Here is a 15,605-nt window from a genome sequence, read left to right on the forward strand (position 1 = left end):
TAAACAGATTTTCATTAAAATAAACTAGATAAATGTAGGTAAATTTTTCTAAATATTTTTTATATAATTTGAAAGGTTTTTATTTAACAAAATGTTGTGATATAATTAAGTATATTTTCCTAAATTGTTCTATATAATTATAAATATATTTTAATTAAAATAAACTACATACATCTTTGTAAATATTTCTATATAATTTTAAATGTTTTTATGTAACAAAATGTTGAGATATTTTTGTAAATATTTCTATATAACTTGAAATGTTTTTATTTAACAAAATGTTGAGATATATTTAGGTATATTGGTGTAAATGTTTCTATATAATTATAAATATGTTTTAATTAAAATAAACCAGATACATGTAGGTAGATTTTTGTAAATATTTCTATGTAATTGTAAATGTTTTTATTCAACAAAATGTAGAGATATATTTAGGTATATTCTTATGAATATTTCTATATGATTCTAAATATATTTTAATTAAAATAACCTAGATAAATGTAGGTAGATTTTTGTAAATATTTATTTATAATAGTTTTTATTTAACAAAATGGTAAGATATACTGTATGTAGGTATATTTTTGTAAATGTTTCTATATAATTATAAATATATTTTAATTAAAATAAACTAGATAAATGTAGATAGATTTTTCTAAATGTTTCTATATAATTTTAAATGTTTTTTTTAACAAAATGTTGAGATATATTTAGGTATCATTTTCTAAATATTTCTTTATAATTATAATTATATTTTAATCAAAATAAACTAGGTAAATGTAGGTAGATTTTTGTAAATGTTTCTATATAATTTTAAATGTGTTAAACAAAATGTTGAGATATATTTAAGTATATTTTTGTAAATATTTCTATATAATTATAAATATATTTTTATTAAAATAAACTAGATAAATGTAGGTAAATTTTTCTAAATATTTTTTATATAATTTGAAAGGTTTTTAGTTAACAAAATGTTGTGATATATTTAAGTATATTTTCCTAAATTGTTCTATATAATTATAAATATATTTTAATTAAAATGAACTAGATAAATGTAGATAGATTTTTCTAAATGTTTCTATATAATTTTAAATGATTTTTTAAAATGTGTTAAACAAAATGTTGAGATATATTTAAGTATATTTTTGTAAATATTTCTATATAATTATAAATATATTTTTATTAAAATAAACTAGATAAATGTAGATAGATTTTTCTAAATGTTTCTATATAATTTTAAATGATTTTTTTTAACAAAATGTTGAGATATATTTAGGTAGATTTTTCTAAATATTTCTTTATAATTATAAATATATTTTAATCAAAATAAACTAAGGAAATGTAGGTAGATTTTTGTAAATGTTTCTATATAATTTTAAATGTTTTTAACAAAATGTTGAGAAATATTTAGGTATATTTTTGTAAATATTTCAATTTAATTATAAATAGATTTTAATTAAAATAAACTAGATAAATGTAGGTAAATTTTTCTAAATATTTTTTATATAATTTGAAAGGTTTTTAGTTAACAAAATGTTGTGATATATTTAAGTATATTTTCCTAAATTGTTCTATATAATTATAAATATATTTTAATTAAAATAAACTACATAAATGTAGGTAGATTTATGTAAATATTTCTATACAATTGTAAATGTTTTTATTTAACAAAATGTTGAGATGTATTTAGGTATATTTTTGTAAATGTTTCTATATAATGCTAAATATGTTTTTATTAAAAAAACTAATTAAGATGTATTAACGTACATAATTCTAAATGTTCTTTTTTTAAATCTTAAAATATATTTAGTTATATGTTTTTAAATACTGGTATTTCTGTATATTAAATGTTTTTATTATTACAATATAATAAGGTATATTTTTCTATATATTACAATATAATTGTAAATATGATTTTTTTTCAAACAAAATATATATTCATGTATATAATTATGTATATAATATAATATAATGTATATAATAATATAAATCTTGAGATATATTTAGATATATTTTTGTAAATATTTCTATATGACTTGAAAAGTTTTTATTTAAAAAAAATCAAGATCTATTTAGTTACATGTTTCTAAATATATCTATAATAATTTTAAATGTTTTTATTTAACAAAATCTTGAGATATATTTGGGTAAATTTTCAAAATAATTATATATCATTGTAAATATGTTTTTGAAAAAAAAAACCTTAAGATATATTTAGGTATATAATTGTAAATGTTTTATTGTAAATTATCTTAGAAATATATTTTTGTAAATATTGTATTATAATTTGAAATATGTTTTATTTATTTTTGTAATCTTAAAATATAATTAGGTATTTAAAAATGAATAAAATAAAATGAATTTAAGTGGTGCTACCCCCCCCCCAAACTGAAAAATTGCCTTTTAATAGTTTAATCACACTTCTAGGTATTAAATATTGTATACAACAATGCAATATAGTACTTTATGAAGTAATGTAATAATAATGCACAGTTTTATGAAGTAATGTAATAAAAATACACAGTATTTTGAAGTAATGTAATAATAATGCACAGTATTATGAAGTAATGTAATAATAATACACAGTATTATTAAGTAATGTAATAATAATGCACAGTATTATGAAGTAATGTAATAATAATACACAAAATTATGAAGTAATGTAATAATAATGCACAGTTTTATGAAGTAATATAATAATAATACACAGTATTATGAAATAATGTAATAATAATACACAGTATTATGAAATAATGTAATAATGCACAATTTTATGAAGTAATTTATTAATAATGCACAGTATTATGAAGTAATGTAATAATAATGCAGCGTATTATGAAGTAATGTAATAATAATGCAGAGTTTTACGAAGTAATGTAATAATAATTTACAGTATTATGAAATAATATAATAATAAGTAGTTGTATGAAGTAGTGTAATAATAATGCACAGTATTATGAAGTAATGTAATAATAATGCAGTTTTATGAAATAATCTAATAATAATGCACTGTATTATGAAGTAATTTAATAATAAAGCACAGTATTATGAAGTAATGTAATAATAATACACAGTATTATGAAGTAATGTAATAATAATACATAGTATTAACCCTGGAGAGTGGACTTCTACATTACCTCCTTGCAGCTGCTTCTCCGTCAAACACACAGTCAGCAGCTTCTCAATATTTTCATGGGTAAATGATGATAATTATGATGGCTGTATAGCGCTGAATAGTTGTATGATGTGGGTGTGTTGCCATAGTAACCGTAGCTGTGTGTGTGTGTGTGCACAGAGGTCCTCCACAAGGGTGTGACATCAATCACCAACATGGAAGGCTGGGTGGGACATCCCCTGGACCCCATTGGTACTCTCTTCACTACTCTGACTGACACGGGACACACCTGTGAGGACACCTCTCTCAGCATCTCAGGTGACTCTCTCTCTCTCTCTAATTATATTCTATATAATAAATCAAACATTTAGAATTATATTTCCAAATGTTTTTATTTAAAAAATTGTAAGGTATATTTAGGTATAGTTTTCAAAATATTGCTCTATACTTATTCTAAACAATATATAAATGTAGGTCTATAATTCTAAATGTTTTTATTTGCTAAAAAAAATCTTAATACATATTTAGGTACAGTTTTCTAAATATTTCAATATACTTATTTTAATTATTGAAATGTATTAGGCATATTTTTCAAAATATTTCCATATAATTTTAAATATGTTTTTATTTTTTAAATCTTAAGATCTATTTAGGTATAGTTTTCTAAATATTTCTGTATACTTTTTTTTTAAGCTATATATGTAGGTCTATAATTCTAAATGTTTTTATTTATAAAAAATCTTAAGATATCTTTATGTATAATTTTCAAGGTTTTGCTATATACTTATTTTAAAAAAAACAAAAAACGAGGTAAAGTTATCTAATTATTTCTATATACCTTTACAAAAATAATAAAATATAATTCTGTATAAATTAAAATGTAGTTATGTATATTTTTCTTTATAGTTTGGTAACATTGTGAAAAGGTTTTTGTTTAAGAAAATGAAATACATTCAGGTATATTTTTTCTAAATATTTCCATATAATTTTATATATGTTTTTATTTACCAAATCTTAATATATTATATATTTCGGTATATTTTTCTAAATATTTCTGCATACTTATTTTTTTAAATTACATATTTAGGTCTATAATTGTAAAGGGTTTTTATTTTTATTTAAAAATATAGGTATAGATTTCTAAATATTTCTATATACTTATTTTTTTAAGCTATTTATGTAGGTCTTTAATTCTAAATGTTTTTATTTACAAAAAATCTTAAGATATATAGGTACAGTTTTCTAAATATTTCTGTATACTTATTTTAATTATTGAAATGTATTAGGCATATTTTTCAAAATATTTCTATATAATTTTAGATATGTTTTTATTTACAAAATCTTAATATATTATATATTTGGGTATATTTTTTAAAATATTTCTGCATACTTATGTTTTTAAACTACCGGTATATATTTAGGTCTATAATTCTAAAGGGTTTTTATTTTTAATTTTTAATCTTAAGATCTATTTAGGTATAGTTTTCTAAATATTTCTATATACTTATTTTTTTAAGCTATATATTTAGGTCTATAATTCTAAAGGGTTTTTATTTTTTTAAAAAATAATCTTAAGATCTACTTAGGTATAGTTTTCTAAATATTTGTATATACTTATTTTTTTAAACTGTATATGTAGGTCTATAATTCTAAATGTTTTTATTGACAAAAAATCTTAAAATATATTTAGGTATAGTTTTCTAAATATTTCTGTATACTTATTTTAATTATTGAAATATATTAGGCATATTTTTTTGTAATATTTTGATATAATTTTAAATGTTTTTATTGACAATCTTAATATATTATATATTTGGGTATATTTTTTCTAAATATTTCAGCATACCTATTTTTTTAAACTATATATTTAGGTCTATAATTCTAAAGGGTTTTTTATTTTTATTTTTTAAATCTTAAGATCTATTTTTTTTTTTTAAAAAAAAAGAAGAAATCTTGAGATATATTTAGGTATAATTTTCAAGGTTTTGCTGTATACTTATTTAAAAAAAACAACTATTTAGGTAAAGTTTTCTAAATATTTCTATATACCTTTAAAAAATATATATATATATAATTCTGTATAACATAAAATGTATTTAGATATATTTTTCTTTATAGTTTGGTAACATTGTAAAAAGGTTTTTGTTTAAGAAAATAAAATATATTCAGGTATATTTTTTCTAAATTTTTGTATATAATTTTAAACATGTTTTTATTGACAAAATCTTAATATTATATATGTGGGTATATTTTTCTAAATAGTTCTGCATACTTATTTTTTAAAACTATATATTTAGGTCTATAGTTCTAAAGGGTTTTTATTTGTACTTTTTAAATCTTAAGATCTATTTAGGTATAGTTTTCTAAATATTTCTATTTACTTATTTTTTCAAGCTATTTATGTAGGTCTATAATTCTAAATGTTTTTATTGACAAAAAAATCGTGAGATATATTTAGGTATAATTTTCAAGGTTTTGCTATATACTATATACTAAAACTATAAAAATAAAAACTATTTAGGTAAAGTTTTCTAAATATATCTGTATACATTTAAAAAAAAAAATATATACATATATATAATTCTGTATAACTTAAAATGTATTTAGGTGTATATTTTTCTTTATAGTTTGGTAACATTGTAAAAAGGTTTTGGTTAAAGAAAATGAAATATATTCAGGTATTTTTTCTAAATATTTCTATATAATTATTTTTATTTAGATAAACATAAAATATGTATTTAGTTATATAATTCTATATGTGTTTATTGAGATATAGCTAAGTATATTTTTTCCCCGCTGACTCTGCTTCCCGCTCACAGGCCCGCCAGGTGCAGGCAGGCGGGCGGAGACGGGAGGCTCCGCCCACCACCTCCTGGACGAGGCGGAGACGCTGACGGCGCTGGCGGTGGAGACGGCGCTGATGGGTCTGGGCCAGCAGAGGGCGATGCCAGAGGGTCTGTACGCGCAGGAGAAGGTGTGTCGCCACGAGGAGCAGCTGCTGGCCAAGCTGCAGCAGGTGGACCTGGACCAGGACCAGACCCTGGTCCAGGTCTTCCGCAAGCAAGCGCTCGTCCTGCTGGAGGGTGAGTCTTGGCGTTTGCCGGCTTAGAAAGAAACAGGATTGTAGACCACCGCTATGTATCCCAAAGGGCACCTTGCAGATGTTTCCAGTTGGAGTGTCCCGATACTGGAGTTACTGATATCAGTAGGAATCATGATACCTTCAAGTTCATTTGAATGTTGAAGAGTTTGAATTTCCAGGAAAAATTTAATTTTTGGGGGGAACTTGGGAAAGTGTTAGTTGGATGAGTGGAATGTGTTGAAGGTGGAATTCTTTGAATAGCTTGAAAAATGTGGGAATTGTGGGAGTTTGAAAAATGGCCATTTCATTTTGAATGGGGAAAATTTCCAGGAAAACCGGAATTTGGTTTGGAACTTGGGAAAGTGTTTGTCTGAATGTCCAGGATGAGTGGAATGTGTTGAAGGTGGAATTCTTTTAATAGCTTGAAAAATGTGGGAATTGTGGAAGTTTGAAAAATGGCCATTTCATTTTGAATTGGGAACATTTCCAGGAAAACCGGAATTTGGTTTGGAACTTGGGAAAGTGTTTGTTTGAATGTCCAGGATGAGTGGAATGTGTTGAAGGTGGAATTCTTTAAATAGCTTGAAAAATGTGGGAATTGTGGAAGTTTGAAAACTGGCCATTTCATTTTGAATGGGGAACATTTCCAGGAAAACCGGAATTTGGTTTGGAACTTGGGAAAGTGTTTGTTTGAATGTCCAGGATGAGTGGAATATGTTGAAGGTGGAATTCTTTGAATAGCTTGAAAAATGTGGGAATTGTGGACGTTTGAAAAATGGCCATTTCATTTTGAATGGGGAACATTTCCAGGAAAACCGGAATTTGGTTCGGAACTGGAAAAGTGTTTGTTTGAATGTCCAGGATGAGTGGAATGTGTTGTAGGTGGAATTCTTTGAATAGCTTGAAAAATGTGGGAATTGTGGAAGTTTGAAAAATGGCCATTTCATTTTGAATGGGGAAAATTTCCAGGAAAACCGGAATTTGGTTCGGAACTGGAAAAGTGTTTGTTTGAATGTCCAGGATGAGTGGAATGTGTTGTAGGTGGAATTCTTTGAATAGCTTGAAAAATGTGGGAATTGTGGAAGTTTGAAAAATGGCCATTTCATTTTGAATGGGGAAAATTTCCAGGAAAACCGGAATTTGGTTTGGAACTTGAGAAAGTGTTTGTTTGAATGTCCAGGATGAGTGGATTGTGTTGAAGGTGGAATTCTTTGAATAACTTGAAAAATGTGGGAATTGTGGAAGTTTGAAAAATGGCCATTTCATTTTGAATGGGGAAAATTTCCAGGAAAACCGGAATTTGATTTGGAACTTGGGAAAGTGTTAGTTTGAATGTCCAGAACAAATTAAATGTGTTGAAGGTGGAATGCTTTGAAAAGCTTGAAAAATGTGGGAATTGTGGAAGTTTGAAAAATGGCCATTTCATTTTGAATGGGGAAAATTTCCAGGAAAACCGGAATTTGGTTTGGAACTTGAGAAAGTGTTTGTTTGAATGTCCAGGGTGAGTGGAATGTGTTGAAGGTGGAATTCTTTGAATAGCTTGAAAAATGTGGGAATTGTGGAAGTTTGAAAAATGGCCATTTCATTTTGAATGGGGAAAATTTCCAGGAAAACCGGAATTTGGTTTGGAACTTGGGAAAGTGTTTGTTTGAATGTCCAGGATGAGTGGAATGTGTTGAAGGTGGAATTCTTTAAATTGCTTGAAAAATGTGGGAATTGTGGAAGTTTGAAAAATGGCCATTTCATTTTGAATGGGGAAAATTTCCAGGAAAACCGGAATTTGGTTTGGAACTTGGAAAAGTGTTTGTTTGAATGTCCAGGATGAGTGGAATGTGTTGAAGGTGGACTTCTTTGAATAGCTTGAAAAATGTGGGAATTGTGGAAGTTTGAAAAATGGCCATTTCATTTTGAATGGGGAAAATTTCCAGGAAAACCGGAATTTGGTTTGGAACTTGGGAAAGTGTTAGTTTGAATGTCCAGAACAAATTAAATGTGTTGAATGTGGAATGCTTTGAAAAGCTTGAAAAATGTGGGAATTGTGGAAGTTTGAAAAATGGCCATTTCATTTTGAATGGGGAAAATTTCCAGGAAAACCGGAATTTGGTTTGGAACTTGAGAAAGTGTTTGTTTGAATGTCCAGGGTGAGTGGAATGTGTTGAAGGTGGAATTCTTTGAATAGCTTGAAAAATGTGGGAATTGTGGAAGTTTGAAAAATGGCCATTTCATTTTGAATGGGGAAAATTTCCAGGCAAACTGGAATTTTGTTTGGAACTTGAGAAAGTGTTTGTTTGAATGTCCAGGATGAGTGGAATGTGTAGAAGGTGGAATTCTTTGAATAGCTTTAAAAATGTGGGAATTGTGGAAGTTTGAAAAATGGCCATTTCATTTTGAATGGGGAACATTTCCAGGAAACCGGAATTTGGTTTGGAACTTGGGAAAGTGTTTGTTTGAATATCCAGGATGAGTGGAATGTGTTGAAGGTGGAATTCTTTAAATAGCTTGAAAAATGTGGGAATTGTGGAAGTTTGAAAAATGGCCATTTCATTTTGAATGGGGAAAATTTCCAGGAAAACCGGAATTTGGTTTGGAACTTGGGAAAGTGTTTGTTTGAATATCCAGGATGAGTGGAATGTGTTGAAGGTGGAATTCTTTTAATAGCTTGAAAAATGCGGGAATTGTGGAAGTTTGAAAAATGGCCATTTCATTTTGAATGGGGAAAATTTCCAGGAAAACCGGAATTTGGTTTGGAACTTGGGAAAGTGTTAGTTTGAATGTCCAGAACAAATTGAATGTGTTGAAGGTGGAATGCTTTGAATAGCTTGAAAAATGTGGGAATTGTGGAAGTTTGAAAACTGGCCATTTCATTTTGAATGGGGAACATTTCCAGGAAAACCGGAATTTGGTTTGGAACTTGGGTAAGTGTTTGTTTGAATGTCCAGGATGAGTGGAATGTGTTGAAGGTGGAATTATTTTAATAGCTTGAAAAATGCGGGAATTGTGGAAGTTTGAAAAATGGCCATTTCATTTTGAATGGGGAAAATTTCCAGGAAAACCGGAATTTGGTTTGGAACTTGGGAAAGTGTTAGTTTGAATTTCCAGAACAAATTGAATGTGTTGAAGGTGGAATGCTTTGAATAGCTTGAAAAATGTGGGAATTGTGGAAGTTTGAAAATTGGACAATTCATTTTGAATGGGGAAAATGTCCCTGAAAACTAGGAAATCCGGGAACTTTTTTAAATTGTTGAAGGAGAGCACACAATTTTGAACAGGCTGAATATTTTGAAGTTGGAAGGGTTTGAATCAGATAAAAAAATGTGGGAGTTGTGGAACTTTGAAAAATGTCCCATTCATTTCAATGGGAATTTCATGGAAATTTGGGAATTTTTGGAAAATGCTAAAAGACTTGAATGTTCTACATAAATGGTTGGTGTTGGAATTTTTCAAATTGATCGAGAAATGTTGAAGTAGTGACATTTTTAATTGAGAAATGGTATTAAGGAATTCCAGGAATTTCTGGAAAACCGGGAATTTTTCCAGTGATTAAGAGGAATTAAAAATGTCCACAACTCCCACATTTTTTATCTAATTCAAACCCTTCCAACTTCAAAATATTCAGCCTCTTGAAAATTGTGTGCTCTCCTTCAACAATTTTAAAAAGTTCCCCTATTTCCAGGAATTCCCAGTTTTCAAGGACATTTTCCCCATTCAAAACGAATTGTCCATTTTTCAAACTTCCACATTTTTCAAGCTATTCAAAGAATTCCACCTTCACCACATTCCACTCATCCAACTAACACTTTCCCAAGTTCCCCCCAAAAATTCAACTTTTCCTGGAAATTCAAACTCTTCAACATTCAAATAGTCACACAGAAGCAGGGTAGTGATGGAAAACCCACACTGACCTGGACTTGTGCTGTCTTTAAGGTGAAATGGAGGGGTAATTGTTTTTTTGGTGACACCTAGTGGCCACAATATGTCATCAATAAGCTCATGAGTCAGTTAATTGACTAACTTTGGCTAACTTGTTTCCTCAAAACACCTCAGTCATGTAACTTGACATATGTTAACTGTTAGCATGCTAACGTTACCATGCTAACTTTTTAAACCAGTTTTATAGCCGAACACCTCAGTGTCATATAACTTGGTACTTGACACATGTTAACTGTTAGCATGCTAACTTTTTTTAACCATGCTAACTTTTTTAACCACTTTTATAGCCGAACACCTCAGAGTCATATGACTTGGTACTTGACACATGTTAACTGTTAGCATGCTCACGTTACCATGCTAACTTTTATAACCAGGATAACTTTTTTAACCAGTTTTATAGCCGAACACCTCAGAGTTATATAACTTGGTACTTGACACATGCTAACTTTACCATGCTAACTTTTTTTTTAACCAGTTTTATAGTCGAACACCTCAGTGTCATATCATTTGGTACTTGACACATGTTAACTGTTAGCATGCTAACGTTAGCATGGTAACTTTTTTAACCATGCTAACTTTTTTAACCACTTTTATAGCCGAAGACCTCAGAGTCATATGACTTGGTACTTGACACATGTTAACTGTTAGCATGCTAACGTTACCATGCTAACGTTACCATGCTAACGTTACCATGCTAACTTTTTTAACCATGCTACCTTTTTTAACCAGTTTTATAGCCGAACACCTCAGAGTCATATAACTTGGTACTTGACACATGTTAACTGTTAGCATGATAACATTACCATGCTAACTTTTTTAACCATGCTAACTTTTTTGAACCAGTTTTATTGCCGAACACCTCAGAGTCATATGACTTGGTACTTGACACATGTTATCTGTCAGCATGCTAACGTTACCATGCTAACTTTTTTAACCATGCTAACTTTTTTTAACCAGTTTTATTGCAGAACACCTCAGAGTCATATGACTTGGTACTTGACACATGTTAACTGTTAGCATGCTAACGTTACCGTGCTAACTTTTTTTACCATGCTAACTTTTTTAACCAGTTTTATAGTCGAACACCTCAGAGTCATATAACTTGGTACTTGACACATGTTAACTGTTAGCATGCTAACGTTACCATGATAACTTTTTTAACCATGCTAACTTTTTTAACCAGTTTTATAGCCGAACGCCTCAGAGTCATATAACTTGGTACTTGACACATGTTAACTGTTAGCATGCTAACGATACCATGCTAACTTTTTTAACCATGCTAACTTTTTTTAACCAGTTTTATTGCCGAACACCTCAGAGTCATATGACTTGGTACTTGACACATGTTATCTGTCAGCATGCTAACGTTACCATGCTAACTTTTTTAACCATGCTAACTTTTTTTAACCAGTTTTATTGCCGAACACCTCAGAGTCATATGACTTGGTACTTGACACATGTTAACTGTTAGCATGCTAACGTTACCATGCTAACTTTTTTAACCATGCTAACTTTTTTAACCAGTTTTATAGTCGAACACCTCAGTTATATAATTTGGTACTTGACACGTTATCTGTTAGCATGCTAAGGTTAGCATGCTAACTTTTTAAACCAGTTTTATAGTCAAACACCTCAGAGTCATATAACTTGGTACTTGACACATGTTATCTGTTAGCATGGTAAGGTTAGCATGCTAACTTTTTAAACCATGCTAACTTTTTTAACCAGTTTTATAGCCAAACACCTTAGAGTCATATAATTTGGTACTTGACACGTTATCTGTTAGCATGCTAAGGTTACCATGCTAACTTTTTTAACCATGCTACCTTTTTTAACCAGTTTTATAGCCGAACACCTCAGAGTCATATAACTTGGTACTTGACACATGTTAACTGTTAGCATGCTAACGTTACCATGCTAACTTTTTTAACCATGCTAACTTTTTTTAACCAATTTTATTGCCGAACACCTCAGAGTCATATGACTTGGTACTTGACACATGTTATCTGTCAGCATGCTAACGTTACCATGCTAACTTTTTTAACCATGCTAACTTTTTTTTAACCAGTTTTATTGCCGAACACCTCAGAGTCATATGACTTGGTACTTGACACATGTTAACTGTTAGCATGCTAACGATACCATGCTAACTTTTTTAACCATGGTAACTTTTTTTAACCAGTTTTATTGCCGAACACCTCAGAGTCATATGACTTGGTACTTGACACATGTTATCTGTCAGCATGCTAACGTTACCATGCTAACTTTTTTAACCATGCTAACTTTTTTTAACCAGTTTTATTGCCGAACACCTCAGAGTCATATGACTTGGTACTTGACACATGTTAACTGTTAGCATGCTAACGTTACCATGCTAACTTTTTTAACCATGCTAACTTTTTTAACCAGTTTTATAGTCGAACACCTCAGACTTATATAATTTGGTACTTGACACGTTATCTGTTAGCATGCTAAGGTTAGCATGCTAACTTTTTTAACCAGTTTTATAGTCAAACACCTCAGTCATATAACTTGGTACTTGACACATGTTATCTGTTAGCATGGTAAGGTTAGCATGCTAACTTTTTAAACCATGCTAACTTTTTTAACCAGTTTTATAGCCGAACACCTTAGAGTCATATAATTTGGTACTTGACACGTTATCTGTTAGCATGCTAAGGTTACCATGCTAACTTTTTTAACCATGCTACCTTTTTTAACCAGTTTTATAGCCGAACACCTCAGAGTCATATAACTTGGTACTTGACACATGTTAACTGTTAGCATGATAACGTTACCATGCTAACTTTTTTAACCATGCTAACTTTTTTTAACCAATTTTATTGCCGAACACCTCAGAGTCATATGACTTGGTACTTGACACATGTTATCTGTCAGCATGCTAACGTTACCATGCTAACTTTTTTAACCATGCTAACTTTTTTTAACCAGTTTTATTGCCGAACACCTCAGAGTCATATAATTTGGTACTTGACACGTTATCTGTTAGCATGCTAAGGTTAGCATGCTAACTTTTTTAACCAGTTTTATAGTCAAACACCTCAGAGTCATATAACTTGGTACTTGACACATGTTAACTGTTAGCATGCTAACATTACCATGCTAACTTTTTTAACCATGCTAACTTTTTTAACCACTTTTATAGCCGAACACCTCAGAGTCATATGACTTGGTACTTGACACATGTTAACTGTTAGCATGGTTAAAAAAGTTAGCATGCTAACTTTTTAAACCAGTTTTATAGTCGAACACCTCAGTCATATGACTTGGTACTTGACACATAGTAACTGTTAGCATGCTAACGTTAGCATGCTAACTTTTTTTAACCAGTTTTATAGTCGAACACCTCAGAGTCATATAACTTGGTACTTGACACATGTTAACTGTTAGCATGGTAAGGTTAGCACGCTAACTCTTTTGGCCCTTGTTCCTGCAGCGGGCCCTTACAGTGGTCTGGGTGAGCTGCTGTACAGGGAGAGCGTGCCCATGCACACCTTCGCCAAGTACCTCTTCACCTCGCTGCTACCTCACGACGCCCAGCTGGCCTACAAGATTGCCCTGAGGGCCATCAGGTGAGCACACACCTGGTTCTGCCTGTCGGGAAAGATGACTTGTTCTGATCCACTCCGCTTCTTGCGGCCAGGCTGCCCGTCCTGGAGTCGGGTGTGGCGTGTGGCGACCTGTCACGCTCACACCACATGGTGTCGGTGGTGGCCAATCGCTACCCTCGCTGGTTCACCCTCAGCCACATCGAGTCCCAGCAGTGTGAGCTGGCATCCACCATGCTGACTGCTGCCAAGGGTAGGACACTTGTTGTTTCACTCCTTTTATACCTTCTTCTCAAACTTGTTGTTTCACTCCTTTTATACCTTCTTCTCAAACTTGTTGTTTCACTCCTTTTATACCTTCTTCTCAAACTTGTTGTTTCACTCCTTTTATACCTTCTTCTCAAACTTGTTGTTTCACTCCTTTTATACCTTCTTCTCAAACTTGTTGTTTCACTCCTTTTATACCTTCTTCTCAAACTTGTTGTTTCACTCCTTTTATACCTTCTTCTCAAACTTGTTGTTTCACTCCTTTTATACCTTCTTCTCAAACTTGTTGTTTCACTCCTTTTATACCTTCTTCTCAAACTTGTTGTTTCACTCCTTTTATACCTTCTTCTCAAACTTGTTGTTTCACTCCTTTTATACCTTCTTCTCAAACTTGTTGTTTCACTCCTTTTATACCTTCTTCTCAAACTTGTTGTTTCACTCCTTTTATACCTTCTTCTCAAACTTGTTGTTTCACTCCTTTTATACCTTCTTCTCAAACTTGTTGTTTCACTCCTTTTATACCTTCTTCTCAAACTTGTTGTTTCACTCCTTTTATACCTTCTTCTCAAACTTGTTGTTTCACTCCTTTTATACCTTCTTCTCAAACTTGTTGTTTCACTCCTTTTATACCTTCTTCTCAAACTTGTTGTTTCACTCCTTTTATACCTTCTTCTCAAACTTGTTGTTTCACTCCTTTTATACCTTCTTCTCAAACTTGTTGTTTCACTCCTTTTATACCTTCTTCTCAAACTTGTTGTTTCACTCCTTTTATACCTTCTTCTCAAACTTGTTGTTTCACTCCTTTTATACCTTCTTCTCAAACTTGTTGTTTCACTCCTTTTATACCTTCTTCTCAAACTTGTTGTTTCACTCCTTTTATACCTTCTTCTCAAACTTGTTGTTTCACTCCTTTTATACCTTCTTCTCAAACTTGTTGTTTCACTCCTTTTATACCTTCTTCTCAAACTTGTTGTTTCACTCCTTTTATACCTTCTTCTCAAACTTGTTGTTTCACTCCTTTTATACCTTCTTCTCAAACTTGTTGTTTCACTCCTTTTATACCTTCTTCTCAAACTTGTTGTTTCACTCCTTTTATACCTTCTTCTCAAACTTGTTGTTTCACTCCTTTTATACCTTCTTCTCAAACTTGTTGTTTCACTCCTGTTATACCTTCTTCTCAAACTTGTTGTTTCACTCCTTTTATACCTTCTTCTCAAACTTGTTGTTTCACTCCTTTTATACCTTCTTCTCAAACTTGTTGTTTCACTCCTTTTATACCTTCTTCTCAAACTTGTTGTTTCACTCCTTTTATACCTTCTTCTCAAACTTGTTGTTTCACTCCTTTTATACCTTCTTCTCAAACTTGTTGTTTCACTCCTTTTATACCTTCTTCTCAAACTTGTTGTTTCACTCCTTTTATACCTTCTTCTCAAACTTGTTGTTTCACTCCTTTTATACCTTCTTCTCAAACTTGTTGTTTTACTCCTTTTATACCTTCTTCTCAAACTTGTTGTTTCACTCCTTTTATACCTTCTTCTCAAACTTGTTGTTTCACTCCTTTTATACCTTCTTCTCAAACGTGTTGTTTCACTCCTTTTATACCTTCTTCTCAAACTTGTTGTTTCACTCCTTTTATACCTTCTTC

At 30.4% G+C, this 15,605-nt stretch overlaps 1 protein-coding gene across 1 annotated transcript in view; it reads left to right on the forward strand.

Annotated features, from left to right (window-relative positions):
- zswim6 (zinc finger, SWIM-type containing 6) overlaps window positions 1–15,605 on the forward strand; it is a 74,870-nt gene that overhangs the window by 48,086 nt on the left and 11,179 nt on the right. Inside the window, exons 8-11 of the mRNA XM_062057378.1 lie at window positions 3,293–3,430; window positions 5,932–6,195; window positions 13,582–13,717; window positions 13,789–13,946. Of these exons, the coding sequence (XP_061913362.1) occupies window positions 3,293–3,430; window positions 5,932–6,195; window positions 13,582–13,717; window positions 13,789–13,946 (696 nt within the window). The remainder of the gene's footprint in view (window positions 1–3,292; window positions 3,431–5,931; window positions 6,196–13,581; window positions 13,718–13,788; window positions 13,947–15,605) is intronic.

The sequence above is a fragment of the Entelurus aequoreus genome, linkage group LG08 (assembly GCF_033978785.1).
Source record: "Entelurus aequoreus isolate RoL-2023_Sb linkage group LG08, RoL_Eaeq_v1.1, whole genome shotgun sequence".
Lineage (NCBI taxonomy): Eukaryota > Metazoa > Chordata > Actinopteri > Syngnathiformes > Syngnathidae > Entelurus > Entelurus aequoreus.